The sequence below is a fragment of the Salvelinus alpinus genome, chromosome 6 (assembly GCF_045679555.1).
Source record: "Salvelinus alpinus chromosome 6, SLU_Salpinus.1, whole genome shotgun sequence".
Lineage (NCBI taxonomy): Eukaryota > Metazoa > Chordata > Actinopteri > Salmoniformes > Salmonidae > Salvelinus > Salvelinus alpinus.
Window position 1 is genome coordinate 9,745,550 of NC_092091.1, and position 22,961 is coordinate 9,768,510.

Sequence of the window (22,961 nt, forward strand, 5' to 3'; positions counted from 1 at the left end):
CTCATCATTGAATAATACTTTTTTTGTTTGTTTGTTGCTCAAACCAGAATTTTCGACTCAGTGCTCACTGTATTCACTTAAGTACACACTGGAGCGATATAAAACATGAATTTACAGATCAGCTTGTAACTATAAAATGATAAACCTCTGTTTATATACTGTACATTGGCTCACTAAAGCAGCATGTGCCATTGCCAGTAAGAGTAGAATAGGCCACGTTTGTAAAGTTATATATCGGCGGATGATAAAAATGGATTGTTAATATTGCACCAGCAAAATAACATTGAATTCAGTATCTAGTCCAGTAGACTATAATCCCTTTAGCCTGACATTTGATCTCCTGATGTCAATACATTTCACCGTTGATAGTGAAAACAGTGGTGAGCGCATCATCCAATCTGGTTAAACCAGGCTACAATCCTTTACGTTTACCGTGTCCGTCTGTAGTAACATGCTCTGTTAGGTTGACAGAAGCCTTGGTTCTTCACTGTGTATTATAGTACATGCAACAGAACAAAACAACGTTTCTGATTGTAGCAAGTCAATAGGTGTGGTTTTGGTGAGTTTGTGAGTCAGACCAGACCGTGTGCCAATGTCGTGAACATAAGAGACATAACAGTATGTTTTGGTTTATTGATGTTAAACAAAGCTGTGTCCAAGCTTACCAATACAATGCTCTGTTGTCTTGTCTGAAATGGCACCCTATTTCCTATGTAGTGAACTACTTCTGGTGCACTGTATAGGGAATAGGATGCTATTTCAGACGCTAACCTGGTCTTAACTGAATAGAATAGGATGCTATTTCAGACGCTAACCTGGTCTTAACTGAATAGAATAGGATGCTATTTCAGACGCTAACCTGGTCTTAACTGAATAGAATAGGATGCTATTTCAGACACTAACCTGGTCTTAACTGAATAGAATAGGATGCTATTTCAGACGCTAACCTGGTCTTAACTGAATAGAATAGGATGCTATTTCAGACGCTAACCTGGTCTTAACTGAATAGAATAGGATGCTATTTCAGACGCTAACCTGGTCTTAACTGAATAGAATAGGATGCTATTTCAGACGCTAACCTGGTCTTAACTGAATAGAATAGGATGCTATTTCAGACGCTAACCTGGTCTTAACTGAATAGAATAGGATGCTATTTCAGACGCTAACCTGGTCTTAACTGAATGGAATAGGATGCTATTTCAGACGCTAACCTGGTCTTAACTGAATAGAATAGGATGCTATTTCAGACGCTAACCTGGTCTTAACTGAATAGAATAGGATGCTATTTCAGACGCTAACCTGGTCTTAACTGAATAGAATAGGATGCTATTTCAGACGCTAACCTGGTCTTAACTGAATAGAATAGGATGCTATTTCAGACGCTAACCTGGTCTTAACTGAATAGAATAGGATGCTATTTCAGACGCTAACCTGGTCTTAACTGAATAGAATAGGATGCTATTTCAGACGCTAACCTGGTCTTAACTGAATAGAATAGGATGCTATTTCAGACGCTAACCTGGTCTTAACTGAATAGAATAGGATGCTATTTCAGACGCTAACCTGGTCTTAACTGAATAGAATAGGATGCTATTTCAGACGCTAACCTGGTCTTAACTGAATAGAATAGGATGCTATTTCAGACGCTAACCTGGTCTTAACTGAATGGAATAGGATGCTATTTCAGACGCTAACCTGGTCTTAACTGAATAGAATGCCATTTCGGACGTAACCTAGGAGACCAGAACTGCGATTCCGTTTGACAGGGAGCAATATTCCATATTCCATATTGTTTTTGGGTCATGCATGTTGCTTCACAGCATTTGAAAGTAATTTCTCATTGACCCCCGATCTACCGCCTGTATGTGTTTTAACATGTATCCTGTACAACAATATGGATATATAAATGACATGAGGTGAGGTTAATGTTTATACCATTGCCATGGATAAATATAAAATATATATTTTTTAATGTAACCTTTATTTAAAAACAAAAAAATATTCTAACATGTTGGAAGAGAGAGATTCCATTGGCTGTCTTGCCCCAAACCACTTCTCTTCTTGAGGGCTCCTAGGACATTAATGTCAACGATGGGATAACAAGAGAGCGAGAGACGGCACACAATCTCCCATGACAACCAAACTATTATAGCACTCAAATATTGAATATATATACAGTACCAGTCAAAAGTATGGACACACCTACTCATTCAAGGGTTTGTCTTTATTTTATTTTTTAAACTATTTTCTACATTGTAGAATAATAGTGAAGACATCAAAACTATGAAATAACACACATGGCACTCTTGTCATTCTCTCAACCAGCTTCATGAGGAATACTTTTCCAACAGTCTTGGAGTTCCCACATATGCTGAGCACTTTTGTCTTGCAAATGCATGAAAGGCACGATGTGTCATCAAACAGCAACCAATGGTAGGGTAGAGTGGGTAAGTTGAGCCATTTTTTATATTCAGCATCACTATGTTAAGGGAAATATAGTATTCTTCCTAACAAATATATTTACATATATTTCAGGATGTTGTGTATCCCTGGAAATGATCACAATTTTGTGTATGGTTTCCTAGAAACAAGGGGTGGCTCAACTAACCTTTTGGCTCAACTAACCCCACCCTCCCCTACCTTTTAGGTTCAGGAGCTAAAGGAAGGAGGAGCTAAAGGCTGAAATGGAACCAGGTCTCAGTCTGTGTTTGGCAGTACTGTTCCATCATGTTTGTCCACAAGAGGGAAACACTAGAAGGTAGTCTCTCTCTCTCTGTAACACATTATCTCTGTCTGTAAGACTCTCTCTCTCTCTCTCTCTCTGTAACACATTATCCCTGTCTGTCTGACTCTCTCTGTTACACATTATCTATGTCTGACTGTCTGACTCTCACTGTAACACATTATCTATGTCTGTATGACTCTCTCTCTCTCTCTCTCTGTAACACATTATCTCTGTCTGTCTGACTCTCTCTGTAACACATTATCTCTGTCTGTCTGTCTCTCTCTCTGTAACACATTATATATGTCTGACTCTCTCTCTCTATCTCTCTGTTACACATTATCTCTGTCTGTCTGACTTTCTCTATAACACATGATGTCTGTCTCTCTCTCTGTAACACATTATCTCTGTCTGTCTGTCTCTCTCTCTGTAACACATTATCTCTGTCTGTCTAATTGTAACTGATTGACTGATCTACAAATAATAATGAGTAGTTATTTATGATGCTCGGTTATTTTTTAGATCATTCAGTCGGCAGATACCTGCACTGTGGAAAAAGCCCTCACTCTTCTCTGTGTCCTTCTTTCTCTTTTGATCTCTGGCAAACCCAGCCATTGGCTGCTTGTTTCCTGATTCTTCCTATGTTTTGCTGACAGTCACTTCCTGTTCATTGTTACATTATGGCGACAGTACAACTTACATCAAAGTTCGACAGTACAACTAAAACCAAGATGCAGAGGAAAACATGTATTCTGTTGATAGAAAGGTAAGAATGTTTTTGGCTGCATTGTAAAAGCTCTAGTAATATTATTCACTTTAGGTTTGAAGGGACAATCTGGGATCCATTCACCCTGCCTTTTTGTTGGTAAACAGCTGAGGGAGGGGGGCTGGAGAAATGTAACAATGTTTAAATTCATAGACTGAGCTATGGATACAAGGATTGACCATCCATAATGTGGCAGGTTTGGAGAACTAACCATATGCTGGGTTCATAGCTGAAAAGTGTCCCAAACAGTGGTCAGTGGTGTAATCTACTTAAGTAAAAAATACTTTAATGTACTACTTAAGTCGTTTTTTTTGGGTACCTGTACTTTACTATTTATATTTTTTGACAACTTTTACTTTACTACATTCCTGAAGAAACACTTTCGCTGACACCCAAAAGTAGTCCTACTCGTAAAATGTTGAATGCGGACGGGAAAATAGTCAAATTCACGCACTTATGAAGAGAACATCCCTGGTCATAGCCGTGCAAAGTAGGGGTGCTGAGTGAGCTGCATTTTCACAAATGTAGTGCACTGGGCCTTTACTAGTATCAGCCGACCGATATAGACGTCTGTAGCATCTCAGCTTTGGCAAAAAAAGGTAGTTGTATAATTAATGATTTTGATTAATGATTTTAGTAGGATTCAATAGTTGGAATTGTGAGAGTTGTTGCCCTGTTCCTTTCTCTGTGATGTCATTCTAATGGAATCTAGAAATAACAAAACTCTGTCATCAAACATCCACATCAAACTAAATATTTTTCTTGATCAAATAACATTTACATTTACATTTAAGTCATTTAGCAGACGCTCTTATCCAGAGTGACTTACAAATTGGTGCATTCACCTTATGACATCCAGTGGAACAGCCACTTTACAATAGTGCATCTAAATCTTTTAAGGGGGGGGGGGGGTCAGAAGGATTACTTTATCCTATCCTAGGTATTCCTTCATGGGAAAACAACCACTTTCTTTGTGCAGTATTAATTGACCATCCTTTCAAACCACTTAATTTAAATGTACATTAGTGTATTGTACATTGGCTGGTCATCTAGGTTTCTACCTGTAGACTTTTCATCACCATGTACAATGGTGATGTACAATACAGTAATTGAGTACATGGAGACATCAAGTGGTTTGTAATGATGTGGCTCAGTTGGTAGAGAATGACGTGTGCAATGCTAGGGTTGTTTTGGGTTTAATTCCCATGGGGAAAAAGTATGAAAATGTATTTAATTTAATTTATTAGGATCCCAGTTAGCGACTGCTAGTCTTACAGGGGCCGACACATAACTAAAAATACTTTACAATTGACATACACTACATGTTAATGTTTTAAATGTGTGTGTGTGTGTGTGTGTGTGTATCTATCAGTTACACATACATGTCAGTACATACACACAACAAGTAGGTCACATGGATGAATGCACTCACTACTGTAAGTTGCTCTGGATAAGGGTGTCTACTAAGATGGAAAAGGAATAAATAGATCATTTCAGTTTTCACAAATAAATAAGTATTTCAAGAAACTGGAAAACATATCAATCATGTATTTTTATATTCCACAAGTATTATTAGATTAACTGTTTTGTGCAGACAATGATCAAACTCAAGTTACAAATGCTGGTAAACACTAATACATTTAGTTAAAACATTTTCACAAAAATAGTGCACTGGGTCTTTACTAGTCCTGTATTAGCGGACCGATATCTTCAGCGTGGGCAATTTTTTTCCTGCATCCACCTCACCCGCTGCACCCTCAAACCCAAACGACTTCCTGTGGCTATGTCCTTGGTCATCCCTACTGCCTTTGATCTGGCTGACTCACTAAACACAAATGCTTCGTTTGTCAATTATGTCTGAGTGTTGGAATGTGCCTCTTTCTATCCGTAAATTAAAGAAATACAAGAAAATGGTGCTTTGCTTAATATAAGGAATGTTTTATTATTCATACGTTTACTTTTGATACTTAAGTATATTTTTAGCAATTACATTTACTTTTGATATTTTAAGTATATGTCAAACCAAATACTTTTGGACACAAGTAGTATTTTAACTGGGTGACTTTCACTTTCACTTGAGTCATTTTCGATTAAGAAATCTTTACTTTTATGACAACTAGGTACTTTCCCACCACTGCCAGTAGTCCCAACTGTTAACATAAATTTTTTTAAATGCCTTCCTCACCATCTTGAATAAGCATGCCCCATTCAAGAAATTTAGAACCAGGAACAGATATAGCCCTTGGTTCTCTCCTGACCTGACTGCCCTTAACCAACAGAAAAACATCCTATGGCGTTCTGCATTAGCATCGAACAGCCCCCGTGATATGCAACTTTTCAGGGAAGCTAGAAACCAGTATACACAGGCAGTTAGAAAAGCCAAGGCTAGCTTTTTCAAGCAGAAATTTGCTTCCTGCAACACAAATTCAAAAAAGTTCTGGGACACTGTAAAGTCCATGGAGAATAAGAACACCTCCTCCCAGCTTCCAACTGCTCTGAAGATAGGAAACACTGTCACCACCGACAAATCCACTATAATTGAGAATTTCAATAAGCATTTTTCTACGGCTGGCCATGCTTTCCACCTGGCTACCCCTACCCCGGACAACAGCACTGCCCTCCCCTCTGCTACTCGCCCAAGCCTTCCCCATTTCTCTTTCTCCCAAATACAGTCAGCTGATGTTCTAAAAGAGCTGCAAAATCTGGACCCTTACAAATCAGCCGGGCTAGATAATCTGGACCCTTTCTTTCTAAAACTATCTGCTGAAATTGTTGCCACCCCTATTACTAGCCTTTTCAACCTCTCTTTCGTGTCGTCTGAGATTCCCAAAGATTGGAAAGCAGCTGCGGTTATCCCCCTCTTCAAAGGGGTTTACACTCTTGACCCTAACAGCTACAGACCTATATCTATCCTACCCTGCCTTTCTAAGGTCTTCGAAAGCCAAGTCAACAAACAGATTACCGACCATTTCGAATCCCACCATACCTTCTCCGCTATGCAATCTGGTTTCAGAGCTGGTCATGGGTGCACCTCAGCCACGCTCAAGGTCATAAACGATATCTTAACCGCCATCGATAGGAAACAATACTGTGCAGCCGTATTCATTGACCTGGCCAAGGCTTTTGACTCTGTCAATCACCACATCCTCATTGGCAGACTCGACAGCCTTGGTTTCTCTAATGATTGCCTCGCCTGGTTCACCAACTACTTCTCTGATCGAGTTCAGTGTGTCAAATCGGAGGGTCTGTTGTCCGGGCCTCTGGCAGTCTCCATGGGGGTGCCACAGGGTTCAATTCTTGGACCGACTCTCTTCTCTGTATACATCAATGATGTCGCTCTTGCTGCTGGTGATTCTCTGATCCACCTCTACGCAGACGACAATATTCTGTATACTTCTGGCCCTTCTTTTGACACTGTGTTAACAACCCTCCAGACGAGCTTCAATGCCATACAACTCTCCTTCCGTGGCCTCCAATTGCTCTTAAATACAAGTAAAACTAAATGCATGCTCTTCAACCGATCGCTGCCTGCACCTGCCCGCCTGTCCAACATCACTACTCTGGACGGCTCTGACCTAGAATATGTGGACAACTACAAATACCTAGGTGTCTGGTTAGACTGTAAACTCTCCTTCCAGACTCACATCAAACATCTCCAATCCAAAGTTAAATCTAGAATTGGCTTCCTATTCCGCAACAAAGCATCCTTCACTCATGCTGCCAAACATACCCTTGTAAAACTGACCATCCTACCAATCCTCGACTTCGGTGATGTCATTTACAAAATAGCCTCCAAAACCCTACTCAATAAATTGGATGCAGTCTATCACAGTGCCATCCGTTTTGTCACCAAAGCCCCATATACTACCCACCACTGCGACCTGTACACTCTCGTTGGCTGGCCCTCGCTTCATACTCGTCGCCAAACCCACTGGTTCCAGGTCATCTACAAGACCCTGCTAGGTAAAGTCCCCCCTTATCTCAGCTCGCTGGTCACCATAGCAACACCTACCTGTAGCACGCGCTCCAGCAGGTTTATCTCTCTGGTCACCCCCAAAACCAATTCTTCCTTTGGCCGCCTCTCCTTCCAGTTCTCTGCTGCCAATGACTGGAACGAACTACAAAAATCTCTGAAACTGGAAACACTTATCTCCCTCACTAGCTTTAAGCACCAGCTGTCAGAGCAGCTCATAGATTACTGCACCTGTACATAGCCCATCTATAATTTAGCCCAAACAACTACCTCTTTACCTACTGTATTTATTTATTTATTTTGCTCCTTTGCACCCCATTATTTCTGTCTCTACTTTGCGCTTTCTTCCACTGCAAACCAACCATTCCAGTGTTTTTATTTTTATTTTACTTGCTGTGTTGTATTTACTTCGCCACCATGGCCTTTTTATATTTTTATTTATTTATACATATATTTGTTTGCCTTCACCTCCCTTATCTCACCTCACTTGCTCACATTGTATATAGACTTATTTTTTTTTCACTGTATCATTGACTATATGTTTGTTTTACTCCATGTGTAACTATGTGTTGTTGTATGTGTCGAACTGCTTTGCTTTATCTTGGCCAGGTCGCAATTGTAAATGAGAACGTGTTCTCAATTTGCCTACCTGGGGCCTGTTGCACAAAACTAGGATAAGGGATTAAGCCAGGATATCTTGGTGATCCTGGCTCAATTGATCCGTAATCCGGTTGCACTAAAGATGGATAGGGGGCAGGAGGATATGTTATGGTATAAATTACCATGGAGATTTATTCTGTGGAGCTAGCCTGCTCCAGACCAGGCTAAATTCCAGGATCTATTTAATCTCATCCCTAATGTCAGTCAGCAGTCACCACAAATGGAAACCAATAGTTATTTCACTGCTCACTATACATTGTTATCACATATAACTAGACCCACTGTTATTATTTAAACGTTTGTGATCATTAATTTCAATGATTTTGGATAAAAAATGATTTTTAGATGATGTTGCTATCATTAGATAATTTACAGTTTCCCATAGACTATAAGGCTATATATAAAATGATAGAATATTAGGGCCACAGAGGGGAAAAAAACACAAGTCATAATATTGTAACCAGTTGTTTTAAAGGAGGACAGTTGTTAAAATGACAGATGTGGGGCATTTCGTGAAATTGTACTTCAGTATGGTTTCATAAACAAAGACATGCTGATGTGCCAGAATATTAAGTATCACATTGTCATAAGTATCAAAACAATATGTAGCTTTTCTGCAGAAAGAACCAGCCTCATAAATTTATGACTTTATCCTTTTTCTTCAGTGTGGCCCTAGTACTCTGTCATATAAACAAATACACATTCCATATGAATATAAAAACACAATGTGTAACATTATGTTCCTTTATTGAATAAGGACAAAACAAAGCAGGTAAACCATCAGCTCCTTTCGAAACTGAAGTCACAGTGACTCTACAAGATGGAAAGCACAGAATCCAAGCATATTATACAAAATGATACATACACATTCAAAGGTCTGTATATAACACACCCTGCATGTCTGCACACTAAAATAAATGCAGGACAAATCCATACACATCAACTGAACAGACAAATGAATGGATGCAGTAGCCTCCCTGCAGCCTTGTATTACACACAGTATACCGCACAAACATCATAAGAGGCCAAATTCGTCAAAAAACGAACCCAAAAAAAACCAAATTCCTCTGCCACCGCAGGACATATTTAACCAAAATTGAAAGCACACATACTAACTAAAATAATTCAACACATATTGGTCCCTCAGCAGCCGACCACTGTCGTCATCAGGGAAGATTGCCGGATTGTCCCAGTCCATGGCTGGTGGCACTCTGGGGGCCCTCTCCTTCCTCAGGCAGGCCACATTGTGGAGGACAGCACAAGCCACAGTAATATCACATGCCCTAACAGGGCTGACCCTTAATTTGTGAAGGCAGTGAAAGCGTGCCTTCAGGAGGCCAAAGGTCATTTCAACTCTGGCCCTGGTCCTGGCATGGGCATGGTTGTAGGCCTGCTGTGCTTCCTGGGGGTCTGTGAAAGGTGTCAGGAGAAAAGGCTGGCAGCCATACCCCCTGTCTCCCAGCAACACACCAGAGAATTCACCTGTCAACACAAAATCTCATCATTACTACCTCATAAACACAGTGATATTCTTGACACAGCCATGATGGTTATAAATAGGGGTTGTGTGGCTTACCTTGTGATAGGCACTGATAGATTTCAGAGGCCCGAAAGATTCTGGAGTCATGGACTGAGCCAGGCCATTTTGCCACAACATTGCTGATCACACAGTCAGCATTGCAGACCATCTGAAATCATAAGATGAGGAATATTACACCAATCAATGCACATCACTGGCAATGCAGAGTGTTCGTCAATGGACAATATCAAAAAGTTATGTTCACCTGAACATTAATGCTGTGAAAGGATTTCCTATTCACAAAATCGGCCTCATGGGCACCTGAGGGGGCTTTTATCCTTATGTGTGTGCAGTCCACTGCACCAATGACATTGGGGAAACCTGTCACACAAAGTAATGAGTATCCTACTATGTGTTAACAGTTGTCCTGTAATTTGTAGATCCTCTTACCTGCAATCCTATAGAACTCCTCTTTGATGTCACAGAGTCTTCTGTGGCCAGGGAAGGAGATGAAGACATCTGCTAATGCTTTGATAGCCAGACACACACTCCTTATTGTGCGGCAAATTGTGGCCTTGTTCAGCTGTTCTGCATCCCCCACTGAGTACAGGAAGGCTCCACTAGCAAAAAAGCGCAAGGCCACACAAACCATTTGCTCCACACTCAGTGCATGGCTCCGTGCAGTGCGGTGCTTAATCCTGGGACCCAGTAGTCTGCATAGATACCTGATGCCATCTGCAGAAAACCTGTATCTTTCATATAGATGGTCATCAGGGAAGGCCAGTGGGTCCAACCGGTCCCTGAAGACCCTTTCTCGCCTGAAGGCTCTCCTCAGCACAAGTGCTTCTTCATCCACCACATCTCGCACGAATGGGCATGCCATTGTCAGAGCAGAAAGGAACACACAATTTTGGGCCTTCATATAGGCTAGTGGCCACACCTGGTGCTGGGGGGGTGGGCAAAAGAGGGCGATGCCTTATAACGATGACTTGGTTGTACTGATTGCTGGGAAAATAAAATAAAAATTAGAAAGATGCCACCGTCCTGTGTGCTCACAATAAGAGCTCATATGTCATGGCTCACTTGACTTTACGAGAATATACCTAATTTTTATTTTGAGCTGTGTCATCTTCTTGGAGCTGGGGGAGGAAAGAAAAATAATGATTAATACATTTGTGTTACAGTTAGCATACAGTGTACATTGAAGGCATATCTCACCTCCCTCTCAAGTTTTTTTATTTCAAGGTCCAGTTTCCTAATTGTCCTCTTTTTTATTTCGGACTCCAGTGCAAGATTTTCCATCTTTTTCTTCTTGTACTGAATGTCTATGTCTGCCAGTTCTATTTGGCGCCGGAGGTGGTTGCCATACAACTTTCTGATAGCTTGTGAGCTCTGTGAACACAATACAATTAGCGCAGCTGGAATTTGGCAGGATGTGGTGTCCTTTTATTAATACGCACTATGTTGCCAGGCTGGTTTTCCCACTGTATAGCATCTGGGTCCTGTAAAAGAAATTTGATTTTTTGATTTTGATGAGGACTCCTCACCATTGTAGAGTAAATAGTACTTTCACAGTCTTAACATGATACCTCATGCCTTCTGGAATCCAGAGAGATGGTCTCCTCCTCATCATCGTCTCCATCATGTGCTGTTGCTGCTGCACTGGGGCCTTCACCCTATCACATTTAATCGGATTCATATTGAAGCTAGTAGACAAGACATGCCAGGCCTACAGTATGCCTTTGATGGAGTACTCACTGGATCAGCATCGTCTGGTGCTTGTGCTGGTGGCTCTAACAGGAACACAGTGCTGCCAGACACTGCAAGGCAATAGGTAAACCAAAGTCAGACAGTCCAAATTGATTCAATATGAATGTGGTTGTATCCCATGTAGAGATGGAAGGACATACCTTGAATGAAGCGGGTGGCATCTTGGGAGGAACCTATGCTCGTCTCTTTCCCCCCAGGGATCCCCTCTAAGACGGGCCTGCCTTTATTTAGCTCCAAGGCCATGTCCTCTGCTGGGGTAAGGTCAGCCTTTGGTGACCCACCACCCGTGCCTTGTCTGTGGGTATTCTTTTTCACTGCTAAAACAGTACAGACAATGTGTGAGCAGGCACCTTCTGGGTACAATATATGCTTGTGCTTTGTTAAATATTAGTCAGGGACCATACCATTCTGCAAAATGTTCTTGTATTTGATTTTGACCTGCTGCCATGTCCGTTTTGGCCCGTTCATGTTTAATCTACACACACACACACATTTAATGGAGTCACACTGCAAAAAATTACTTGGTATTTTTGTCTTGTTTTCAGTAAAAATATCAAAAAATTTATCATAGCTTTATACAGTGTGATGGAGTTACTTTACACAATTTCACTCATATCTGCAGTGCATTTCAATTAAAAATTTAACCGTTTCATAATTACAGTACAACTGCATTTTTGGAGATGTGAATTAAATATTTGAATTGTAATTGTGATGTTTCAGCGGAGCGGTGAGTGTGTAATTGTGCACTACTTACGCATTCAGGCGGTCTGCAATACTTTGCCACGCTTTTTCTCTTTGCTTTATCACTGTGGCGGTGTTGCCTTTCTTCTTAATTATATCTTTTACCTCCTCGTATGCCTCCATGAGGATTTGTGCTTCCGACGGGGAAAAGTACGCGGCTCTAGTTGCCATGGTAAATCAGTTAATCTGTGATCTGTGGCGGGGTCTATTTGAGTGAGCCGTGAGCGCGCACCTATCCAGGATTGGTTTCACCTGGCTTAATGAATCCGTGTCTGCTCATCCTGGCTTGGTCTTTGTGCAACCAATTAAGCCTGGACGCACATGTTTTGGCTTCATTGAGCTCAGCTGAGTCATTTATCCCGGATGTCTTAATTCTACTTTTGTGCAACAGGCCCCTGGTTAAATAAAGGTTAAATAAATAAATAAATAAATAAATGACGCCGTCGACGGTAGTGGACTTACGATCATGGCTAGAAGGGATACAGCTTTTGTCAAAATAATGTCAGATTTGACTTTTCGTAGCAGGTTAGGAAAGTTTATGCAGCAGGTTATGAGAATTAGGTTAAGGTTAGGAAAGGGGTAAGGATTAGCTAAAATGTCAATATTATTTTGACAAAAGCTGGATCCCTTCTAGTCATGCGGTGGAGTCACCGGCACCCCCTGCATCTGCGCAAATGGCCGCGAATTGCGCAGCGCTAGTTTCTCGCTCACACAACGAAGCTGCTCAATGAACAAAGGAATGTTTGGCGGGAAAGAGCGACCGATCACCGATTTATGTACTCAGGTAAAAGGCATTAGCCATTAGCCCAAACAAATAAAAACATGCTATTTAGTTGATACATGTGCATCAGGCATACTCATGTGGGTGGTGAGTCAACTTATTTGAATGACATGATTTAATACTATTATTATTAACAAAGTGTGCTCCATTTGAGGTAGAAATCGAAAATGTATTACAATAACCAAAATGTTTAATAATTTTGAGACTACAGGAAATAGGTTGACCGCTATGTTATGGTGCGTTCAAGACCACTGGGAACTCTGAAAAATACGAGGTCAAATCATGACGTCAGTAATCTTCAGGTCCGAAAGCCGGAGCTCTAGAAAGAGGTCAGAGTTCCCGAGTTCGATGACCGTTCGAAACGATTTGGGCCAGTCGGAGCTCGTTTTCCACCCCGATTTCCCAGTTGTCTTAAAACGCTTTGAATCCGGAAGTCGGAGATTTACGAGTTCCCAGTGGTTTTGAACGCTACATTATACAGGGACACACTGGGCGCATTCGAGCGGATCACTTTTGTCAAGTCGGTGACAAAGTGTGTTACTTTCTGGGGATATTGCCCGACTTGCACCTACATGTCAACTACATGGACTTGACAAAAAACGTGATCAAAGGTCATGACGTTTTGACGGCATACCATTGCAAGTTTCTGCAGTTGCTCTTCACCAACTTCATCCTGCATTGTGGGAGGTTCTATTGTCAACCAATTATGGTTGTTTGACCAAACTGGAACCAATTTGTCGCGATTTATGTGTACTGTGGATATATACAAATAAGTGATAAAGAAAACCTTTTTTTATTTTTTTTATAAACAATGCAGTCCTGGGTTCAAATACATGTGTATTTGAGTATCTGCTATTTAAAATACTTTGTGTATTTACAAACACACTGGCCAAAACAAGTACTTTTGAGTATTTGAATGGTTATTTGTAAAAACCAAAGTCTATCAAATTGTATTTGACAGTATGTTCAAATACTATTTTCAAATACCTGGGTTCATGGGACTGATTCAGTGTATTTGTGTATCTTCAAATACATTAAAATATTAAACTACATTAGTGTCCAACTTTTTGGTTGCCGTCGGTTGCTTCAGCCTTACCGCTCAAACTTCGATACAAAGTGATTTTCGTAGCAGGTTGGAAGAGCATTTTCCTAACCTTAACCTCAGTCTCCAAACCTGCTACATTAAATTATCCTAACCTGCTGCATGAGTTCTCCTAACCTGCTACGAAAAAGTCACTTCGGAAAAGAACTGGGCCTCGTTTAGTACATAACACTTTGATAGAACGTTCAATTGAACGGAAACGGCGCTGTACTGAACGACCAATTGAAAGACGGGGAGGTGTTGGATTGTGGTTTCAAAATGCACTGCTGCCCTTTTAAAACGTCACGCATTGCTTCAAGACACACCCCGGCACACCCACCAAACGGAGCAAACGTATCGCAAAGTCTGTTTAAAAATGTACAAACCGTTCTACAAACGTCCAAGCGAACGGAACACACCCCTGCAGTCACAGCTGCTTTGGTTGTCAACAGCCACGACTGTAGAAAAACAGGCATCTCTGAATTTGTCCCAGGTGAGGCAGGCATGTGAGGGAGGAGCAACTGCCAATGAACCGTTTTAGCAAAAGAACACGGCCTAAACCAGCAGATCAGTTGATCTCATGCTGTTACCGTGTCGAACGAGTTTGATACCAGTTTGATACCAGACAGCTGCGTCTAGCTTCTCTACTGCCCCCCCAAGAGCATTGAAAGACTGGTAAATATACTGCGTTCACAACCAAGTGGGAAGGTGATATTTACCACATACGATTTGGAGAAAAATATCACTATATCATCCTGACTTTTCCCACATGCTTGCCTACTATGGAAATTACCTCAATAGCAGTTAAATGTAATAACATTAAAACAAATAAAAAGCAATATATTATTTCATATGTTTTTTTTTTAACACTAATTTGTTTACAAGTATGATAGCTGTACTTTTAGTTTATGGTTGACGCAGCTCGTTTGCCAATTGGCGTTTCTCAACGCGTTCAAAGGACATGAATGCATCCAACTGGTATTTACGACTTCACAACTTGTAACCACCTTCCCACTTGGTTATGAACGCAGCATTAATCTAAAAATACTTATTGTAAGAATATATGATTGTTTTATACGAACATTTAATCTTAAATAACATAATTTGTGTAATTTGCAATACCTTGATTATACTATAACTTAATGAAAACATAGTTTATATTAACTCAATCGTAATTGGCTTGATTTAGTTACACATTTTAGATGTGGACAGTTCAGGGATATTTTATTTGATAATAAATAGCCAAACTGTATTTAATGGATTACATAAATTGTAAATAAAAAAAGTTATGCTTATACCAACATGACCTGTAGGATGCATCGCCGCAGTATAATTACAGTCTAAAAACCTCTTAGCGCTAGGGATCAGATTTTCTTAAACGAGAAATTACTTTATTTCAGTTGTACTGAATTATTGTCTGTTCAATTACCAGGTTTTATTTCTACCGAAGATAATACCCTGTAGCCTCCAAGATACACACATTTTGGTGAGAAAGGAGAACAAACTTAAAACACCGATCTCACATGTAGCTCGGCGTTATGGGAGCGGGAAATTTGTGAAGCAATTGAGATCAGTTGTGCGGGTGATCGTAGCGCATATTGACGGTTTAATGAGAGAGAAAACATTGGTCAACAGTGGTTACCATAGGCTCAATAGTTTGAACCCTGTTTTATAGCTATGCAGTGTTTGTTTACCAACAATAGAGTAAAACAAGCTTATATTTTGGGTTGTGGTGGAGTAAGACAGTTGAACATGGGGCTTTGATAAGTTGGTAATATATCATCAAGTCCATGAGTTGATGTACTAATCCCAGATTGCTACTTTAAACTTTAGTTTAAACTTTGAATAAATTTGGCAAACATACAAAAAAAACTAATTAAGGAAGTGTGTTTTTCATCACAGGTTTCATATGAACAACTGGAGAGAGACAGAGATGGAGGACATTACCTCTCCAACGAGGAAGAGAGAAGAGGAGAATGCTGAGACAGAGAAGAGAGATGAAGGAAGAGGTCAATCTAAACTGAGGAAATTGTTCTTGTGTGTGTCTTTGTCTTTCTCCTTTCAACAGACTGGTAGTATGTCAAACCTTCTCTGTCTCCTTTCTAGGTCTGTTTCTTACCTGGTTTTGTATCTAACATGATGTCCCGCATGTATTTAAGGTTGACTAGGTGTAGGTATCTAAGGAGTCATTACATGTTTATACTCCAGACGCTGAGTTTGTGGACCGGCGCATGGCTGAGCTCTTTCAGAGGGTTACCATGGTGATGTACAGTTGAAGTCGGAAGTTTACATACACTTAGGTTGGAGTCATTAAAACTAGTTTTTCAACCACTCCACAAATTTCTTGTTAAGGTTTTGGCAGTCGGTTAGGACATCTACTTTGTGCATGACACAACAAATTTTTCCAACAATTGTTTACAGACAGATTATTTCACGTATAATTCACTGAATTACAATTCCAGTGTCACGCCCTGACCTTAGAGATCCTTATTTATTCTCTATGTTTGGTTTGGTCAGGGTGTGACTCGGGTGGGAGAATCTATGTTTTCTATTTCTTTGTTGTTTTTGCCTAGTGTGGTTCCCAATCAGAGGCAGCTGTCTATCGTTGTCTCTGATTGGGGATCCTATATAAGTTGTCATTTTCCGTTTGGGTTTTGTGGGGTGTTGTTTTCCGTTCAGTATCTGTTTCTGACGGAACTGTTCGCTTTCGTTTTTGTATTCGTTATTTTTGTTTGAGTGATTCTTGACAATAAAGATCATGAACACTTTCCACGCTACGCTTTGGTCCACTCTTCCTTACGACGACGAGCGTTACATCCAGTGGGTCAGAAGTTTACATACACTAAGTTGACTGTGCCTTTAAGCAACTTGGAAGGATGTAATGGCTTTAGAAGCTTCTGATAGGTTAATTTACATCATTTGAGTCAATTGGAGGTGTCCCTGTGGATGTATTTTAAGGCCTACCTTCAAACTCTGTGCCTCTTTGCTTGACATCATGGGAAAATCAGAAGAAATCAGCCAAGACCTCAGACATTTTTTTGTAGACCTCCACAAGTCTGGTTCATCCTTGGGCGCAATTCCCAAATGCCTGAAGGTACCATGTTCATCTGTACAAACAATAGTACCAAGTATAAACACCATGGGACTACGCAGCTGTCATACCGCTTAGGAAGGAGACGCGTTCTGTCTCCTAAAGATGAACGTACTTTGGTGTGAAAAGTGCAAATCAATTCCATAACAACAGCAAATGATCTTGTGAAGATGCTGGAGGAAACCGGTACAAAAGTATCTATATCCACAGTAAAACGAGTCCTATATTGACATAACCTGAACAAAGATCGTACTTTTTGGAGAAATGTCCTCTGGTCTGATGAAACAAAAATAGAACTGTTTGGCCATAATGACCATCATTATGTTTGGAGGAAAAAGGGGGAGGCTTGCAAGTCGAAGAACACCATCCCAACCGTGAAGCACGGGGGTGGCAGCATCATGTTGTGGGGGTGCTTTGCTGCAGGAGGGACTGGTGCACTTCACAAAATAGATGGCATCATGAGGTAGGAAAATTATGTGGATATATTGAAGCAACATCTCAAGACATCCGTCAGGAAGTTAAAATTGGTCGCAAATGGGTCTTCCAAATGGACAATGACCCCAAGCATACTTCCAAAGTTGTGGCAAATGGCTTAAGGACAACAAAGTCAAGGTGTTGGAGTGGCCATCACAAAGCCCTGACCTCAATCATATAGAACATTTGTGGGCAGAACTGAAAAAGTGTGTGCAAGCAAGGAGGCCTACAAACCTGACTCAGTTACACCAGCTCTGTCAGGAGGAATGGGCCAAAATTCACCCAACTTATTGTGGGAAGCTTGTGGAAGGCTACCTGAAACCTTTGACCCAAGTTAAACAATTTAAAGGCAATGCTACCAAATACTCATTGAGTGTATGTAAACTTCTGACCCACTGGGCATGTGATGAAAGAAATAAAAGCTGAAATAAATCATTCTCTACTATTATTCTGACATTTCACATTCTTAAAATAAAGTGGTGATCCTAACTGACCTAAGATAGGGAATATTTACTAGGATTAAATGTCAAGAATTGAAATGTATTTGGCTAAGGTGTATGTAGACTTCAACTGTACATACAAAATGGCTCTAACGGTACTTTTGGAGGGGTCATCTTCATATGATGAGAACCACAAGCGTTTCGTTATAACCGCAATAACATCTGCTAAACACGTATGTGACTAATACAATTTGATTTGACCTAATCATTGTTGGACAGTTATTGGGGGTCAAACTGTCACTCCGTGGACATAGTTTTTCTTTATTTGTAATATTTTTTTTATGGGTACTTCACAGGCCTAGAGAAAAATATTTACAGGTATGACTCATACCAGATGATGTGCTTAATGTGTGACTGATCCTTAAGGACAGACTCAGTTATGATGGGGCCCCTCATCTGCACTACATCACACTGTATGAATGATATGTTCTCTATTTATACAGACTGTCTGGCTTTGAGATAGATGAACACTGTGAATTTCTGACATCCACTCTCCAATCAACTGACTCATCTCTGAGAGAGCTGGGACATGAGGAATGGCACACTGGTGGATGACCTCAAAAAGAAAAACCTCTCTTTTGTTGGACTGAAACATCCACAATGTAAACTGAAGACACTGAGGTCAGTACTTTTTGGAGGGGTGATGAGAACTCAAAGATTGTTGGACAGTTTGGTCAAATTGTCACCCTGAGAGCATTCTCCCGTTGAATTATCTGATACAGAGCAGAATCCATGGTTCCTTCTATTAAGGCAAGTCATCCAGGTCCTGAGGCAGCAAAGCATCCCCAAACCATCTCACTTCCACCCCCATGCTTGACCATTGGTATGAGGTTCTTACTGTTGAATGCAGTTTTTTTTTTTTTGCCAGACATAATGGGACCCATCTCGTCTCAAAAAGGCTCTAGTTCTGAACTGGGATTAAATAAACAATTTTGAGGGGAAATGTTCATTCTTTGCTCTTTTCTTCATAAGCATCTCAAGGTTAATATTGTACCACTTGACACTATTTTAATTGTGAGGTAGATAAAGGATTTAATTTGTATCTTTCAAGACATTGAATACATGTTGTTTAGTATGTTTCGTTTCATTTTAAAGTTATGTGATTTGGTTTATGTAGTTAAGATATTGTAATGTTGTTACTGAAAGTAACCAAAAAAGCTGATCTAATTTGCATATTCATAATCAGTTTGCAGCAAATTTGCAGCACACTGTAGAATGTTTACCACAAGTTTCCCAGAATTGTTTGCCAGAAGTTCACAACTTGCCGCAATAGTTTGCCACAAAACTAATTTGCATGTGAAAATATGAGCTTGTGGCAAATTGGCAAAAGATTTGCCATAACTGTTTGCCAGAAGTTAAATAAAATAAAATACAATTTAAAGCCTGTTTTTTCAGTTAGAGCAGCAGCTGGGTTGATTATTCTAAAACAATGCCCCCCCTGTGGTGTACGGAAACACTACAAAGAGTAGCATAAACAGTGACAATCACAAACTTAATTTACAGTTTCTTGATTGCTAAGACACTTAATGAAACTGCGTACCAGTTGATCTCCATCATAACCTAATGAGCACAACAGTATTATTTTGTGTAAAACTGTAAGTAATTTCTCATTGCTTTCACACACACAATGCAAATGCTAAGCACATTTTTGCAAAACAGTAAACACAACTCTCTACAAAAGACACAAAACTCAGTTGAGTAAACCATGTAAAACAAAATTGAAACATTTGTTTACAGCTCATACAAATTATTCCCATGAATGTGAACCTCTTATGCACGTGTACAAAACCTCTTTGCACAATTGTTCAATCAGCAATCAGTCCTTATTCATGCATAAAAAGAGGTCACCTCTGAATTGCTGTTTGCAAGAATGGACCAGTAAGAGGCAGGAGGGCAAGGATAAAGGAGAGGAAGACGGTCCCATAGAGGAAGACGGTCCCATAGAGGAAAACGGTCCCATAGAGGTAGACGGTTCCCATAGAGGAAGACGGTCCCATAGAGGAAGACGGTCCCCATAGAGGAAGACGGTCCCCATAGAGGTAGACGGTCCCCATAGAGGAAGACGGTCCCATAGAGGAAGACGGTCCCATAGAGGTAGACGGTCCCATAGAGGAAGACGGTCCCATAGAGGAAGACGGGTCCCATAGAGGAAGACGGGTCCCCATAGAGGAAGACGGGTCCCCATAGAGGAAGACGGGTCCCATAGAGGTAGACGGCCCCTTAGAGGAAGACGGGTCCCCATAGAGGAAGACGGTCCCATAGAGGAAGACGGTCCCATAGAGGAAGACGGGTCCCATAGAGGTAGACGGCCCCTTAGAGGAAGACGGTCCCATAGAGGAAGACGGGTCCCCATAGAGGAAGACGGTCCCATAGAGGAAGACGGGTCCCCATAGAGGAAGACGGTCCCCATAGAGGAAGACGGTCCCATAGAGGAAGACGGTCCCCATAGAGGTAGACGGTCCCATAGAGGAAGACGGTCCCATAGAGGAAGACGGTCCCATAGAGGAAGACGGGTCCCATAGAGGTAGACGGTCCCATAGAGGAAGACGGTCCCATAGAGGAAGACGGTCCCCATAGAGGAAGACGGTCCCATAGAGGTAGACGGTCCCATAGAGGAAGACGGTCCCATAGAGGAAGACGGTCCCCATAGAGGAAGACGGTCCCATAGAGGAAGACGGTCCCATAGAGGAAGACGGTCCCCATAGAGGTAGACGGTCCCATAGAGGTAGACGGTCCCATAGAGGTAGACGGTTCCCATAGAGGAAGACGGTTCCCATAGAGGTAGACGGTTCCCATAGAGGAAGACGGTTCCCATAGAGGAAGACGGTCCCATAGAGGAAGACGGTTCCCATAGAGGAAGACAGGGTCCCATAGAGGAAGACAGGGTCCCAAAGAGGAAGACAGGGTCCCATAGAGGAAGACAGGGTCCCATAGAGGAAGACAGGGTCCCATAGAGGAAGACAGGGTCCCATAGAGGAAGACAGGGTCCCATAGAGGAAGACACGGTCCCATAGAGGAAGACGGTCCCATAGAGGAAGACGGTTTCAGATGCGCCAAGGTGGAAAGTTTATGATGACCGTCCACATGACCAGATGCCCCTCCTAGACGCAATGAATGCCGGTTGTCTGGAAATCCCTGCAGAGGACTGACAAACGTGAATGAACCACGGAAGGAGATTTCTTTCCTCGCTGCATTGCAATCGAGGAAATGTGATGATGGTGAAAACGTGTGGCCTCGATCGACAACAACAAAATGGAATGAATGTGATGTATATTGTATTTGTGTTGCCTGTTTGACATTGCTGTGTTTTTGCGGTGATTTGATAGCTTGGTGTATTTAATTCGTATCCTCTGTGTATACTGTGCAGCGTCAGAGAATGTGTGAAGGACAACATGGGGGAGAAAAAATGGAAAATAAAGCCTTTTGTTTCTGGATATTCATGCTCTTGTGTGACATTCTTTCTGCATTGGTTTTCTTTGGTAGAATAGTTTTGGGAAATGAGTATAAAGCCCATGCTGTTATAATACAGTGCATTCGGAAAGTAATCAGACCCCTTGACTTTTTCAACATTTTGTTACGTTACAGCCTTATTCTAAAAACTGATTAAATTCTTATTTTATCTCATGAATCAACACACAATTGCCCATAATAACGCAAAAACAGGTTTTTAGAAATGTTTGCAAATTTATAAAAAATGTTAAACAGAAATACCTTATTTACATAAGAATTCAGATCCTTTGCTATGAGACTCGAAATTGAGCTCAGGTGCATCCGGTTTCCATTGATCATCCTTAAGATGTTTCTACAACTTGATCGAAGTCCACCTGTGGTAAATTCAATTGATTCAAATTCAATTCCAAGTAGTAATTCCAAGGGCGAGTAGTATGGGTAGCCATTTGACTAGATGTTCAGGAGTCTTATGGCTAGGGGGTAGAAGCTCTTGGACTTAGACTTAGAAGCCTCTTGGACCTAGACTTGGCGCTCCGGTACTGCTTGCCATGTGGTAGCAGAGAGAACAATCTATGACTTGGGTGGCTGGAGTCTCTGACAATTTTTAGGGCCTTCCTCTGACACCGCCTGGTATAGAGGTCCAGGATGGCAGGAAGCTTGGTCCCAGTGATGTATTAGGCCGTTCGTACTACCCTCTGTAGTGCCTAGCAATCGGAGGCCGAGCAGTTGCCATACCAGGCAGTGATGCAACCAGTCAGGATGCTCTCGATGGTGCAGCTGTAGAACCTTTTGAGGATCTGAGGACCCATTTTCAGTCTCCTGAGGGGGAATAGGTTTTGTCGTGCCCGCTTCACGACTGTCATGGTGCGCTTGGACCATGTTCGTTTGTTGGTGATATGGACACCAAGGCACTTGAAGCTCTCAACCTGCTCCACTGCAGCCCCGTCGATGAGAATGCTGGCATGCTTGGTCTTCCTTTTCCTGTAGTCCACAATCATCTCCTTTATTTTGATCACGTTGAGGGAGAGGTTGTTGTCCTGGCACCACACTGCCAGGTCTCTGATCTCCTCCCTATAGACTGTCTCATTGTTGTCTGTGATCAGGCCACTGTTGTGTCATCGGCAGTATTGTGAATAATCACAATACTGGTATGATGACAATACTTAGCAGAGGAATTTGGTTCATCGGATAGGACTGTCAACGTGATGCCCTTTCAGGATGGTGCTGAGATATGTCTTCTCAATATGTTTGTGTCCTGCACTGGCTCAGCATTGAGCAAAAAAAAACACATTCGACAATGTTTTATATTTATTTTATTTGTTTACATAATTTGATATCTATAATCAATAGTAACCATACATGTATCTATTTGACCTGCTATGTATTCAGAAACATAGGATTTTTATGATATTCCATTTCCCACCCAGCACTGC

General features: G+C 41.2%; 1 protein-coding gene and 1 long non-coding RNA gene across 6 annotated transcripts; one reads left to right on the forward strand and one right to left on the reverse strand.

Moving 5' to 3' along the window:
- The first annotated feature begins 3,179 nt into the window (after positions 1 to 3,179).
- LOC139578099 (uncharacterized) lies at positions 3,180 to 19,459 on the forward strand. Of its 2 annotated transcripts, none has more exons than XR_011675490.1 (3): positions 3,180 to 3,488; positions 15,916 to 16,022; positions 18,522 to 19,459. It is a non-coding gene; the product is annotated as an uncharacterized lncRNA (long non-coding RNA). The 2 variants fall into 2 exon arrangements; XR_011675491.1 differs by lacking the exon at positions 3,180 to 3,488 and adding an exon at positions 12,782 to 12,935.
- On the reverse strand, positions 8,829 to 12,609 carry LOC139578098 (putative nuclease HARBI1). 4 transcript variants are annotated; one of them, XM_071405303.1, is made up of 10 exons: positions 11,815 to 12,602; positions 11,551 to 11,727; positions 11,399 to 11,460; positions 11,230 to 11,316; positions 11,101 to 11,142; positions 10,859 to 11,032; positions 10,744 to 10,779; positions 10,091 to 10,645; positions 9,698 to 9,809; positions 8,829 to 9,603 (listed from the first exon to the last, which is right to left on the reverse strand). In XM_071405303.1, exons 1-7 carry the CDS (start codon positions 11,876 to 11,878, stop codon positions 10,744 to 10,746), a joined length of 642 nt encoding a protein of 213 aa, XP_071261404.1. In that variant the 5' UTR covers positions 11,879 to 12,602; the 3' UTR covers positions 8,829 to 9,603; positions 9,698 to 9,809; positions 10,091 to 10,645. The 4 variants fall into 4 exon arrangements, with proteins under 4 accessions (XP_071261404.1, XP_071261402.1, XP_071261401.1 ...); XM_071405301.1 differs by having other exon boundaries at positions 10,744 to 11,032; positions 11,815 to 12,608; XM_071405300.1 differs by having other exon boundaries at positions 10,091 to 11,032; positions 11,815 to 12,609.
- Positions 19,460 to 22,961: the final 3,502 nt, after the last annotated feature.

Bases quoted from the DNA above. Each gene is read 5' to 3' on its own strand.
- LOC139578098 (XM_071405299.1), bottom strand. From the start codon at position 10,562: ATGAAGGCCCAAAATTGTGTGTTCCTTTCTGCTCTGACAATGGCATGC. The intron at 9,810-9,905 runs GTGAACATAACT...TTATGATTTCAG, and splicing joins TTCACAGCATTAATGTTCAG to ATGGTCTGCAATGCTGACTG. The intron at 9,604-9,697 runs GTAAGCCACACA...TTGTGTTGACAG, and splicing joins CTATCAGTGCCTATCACAAG to GTGAATTCTCTGGTGTGTTG.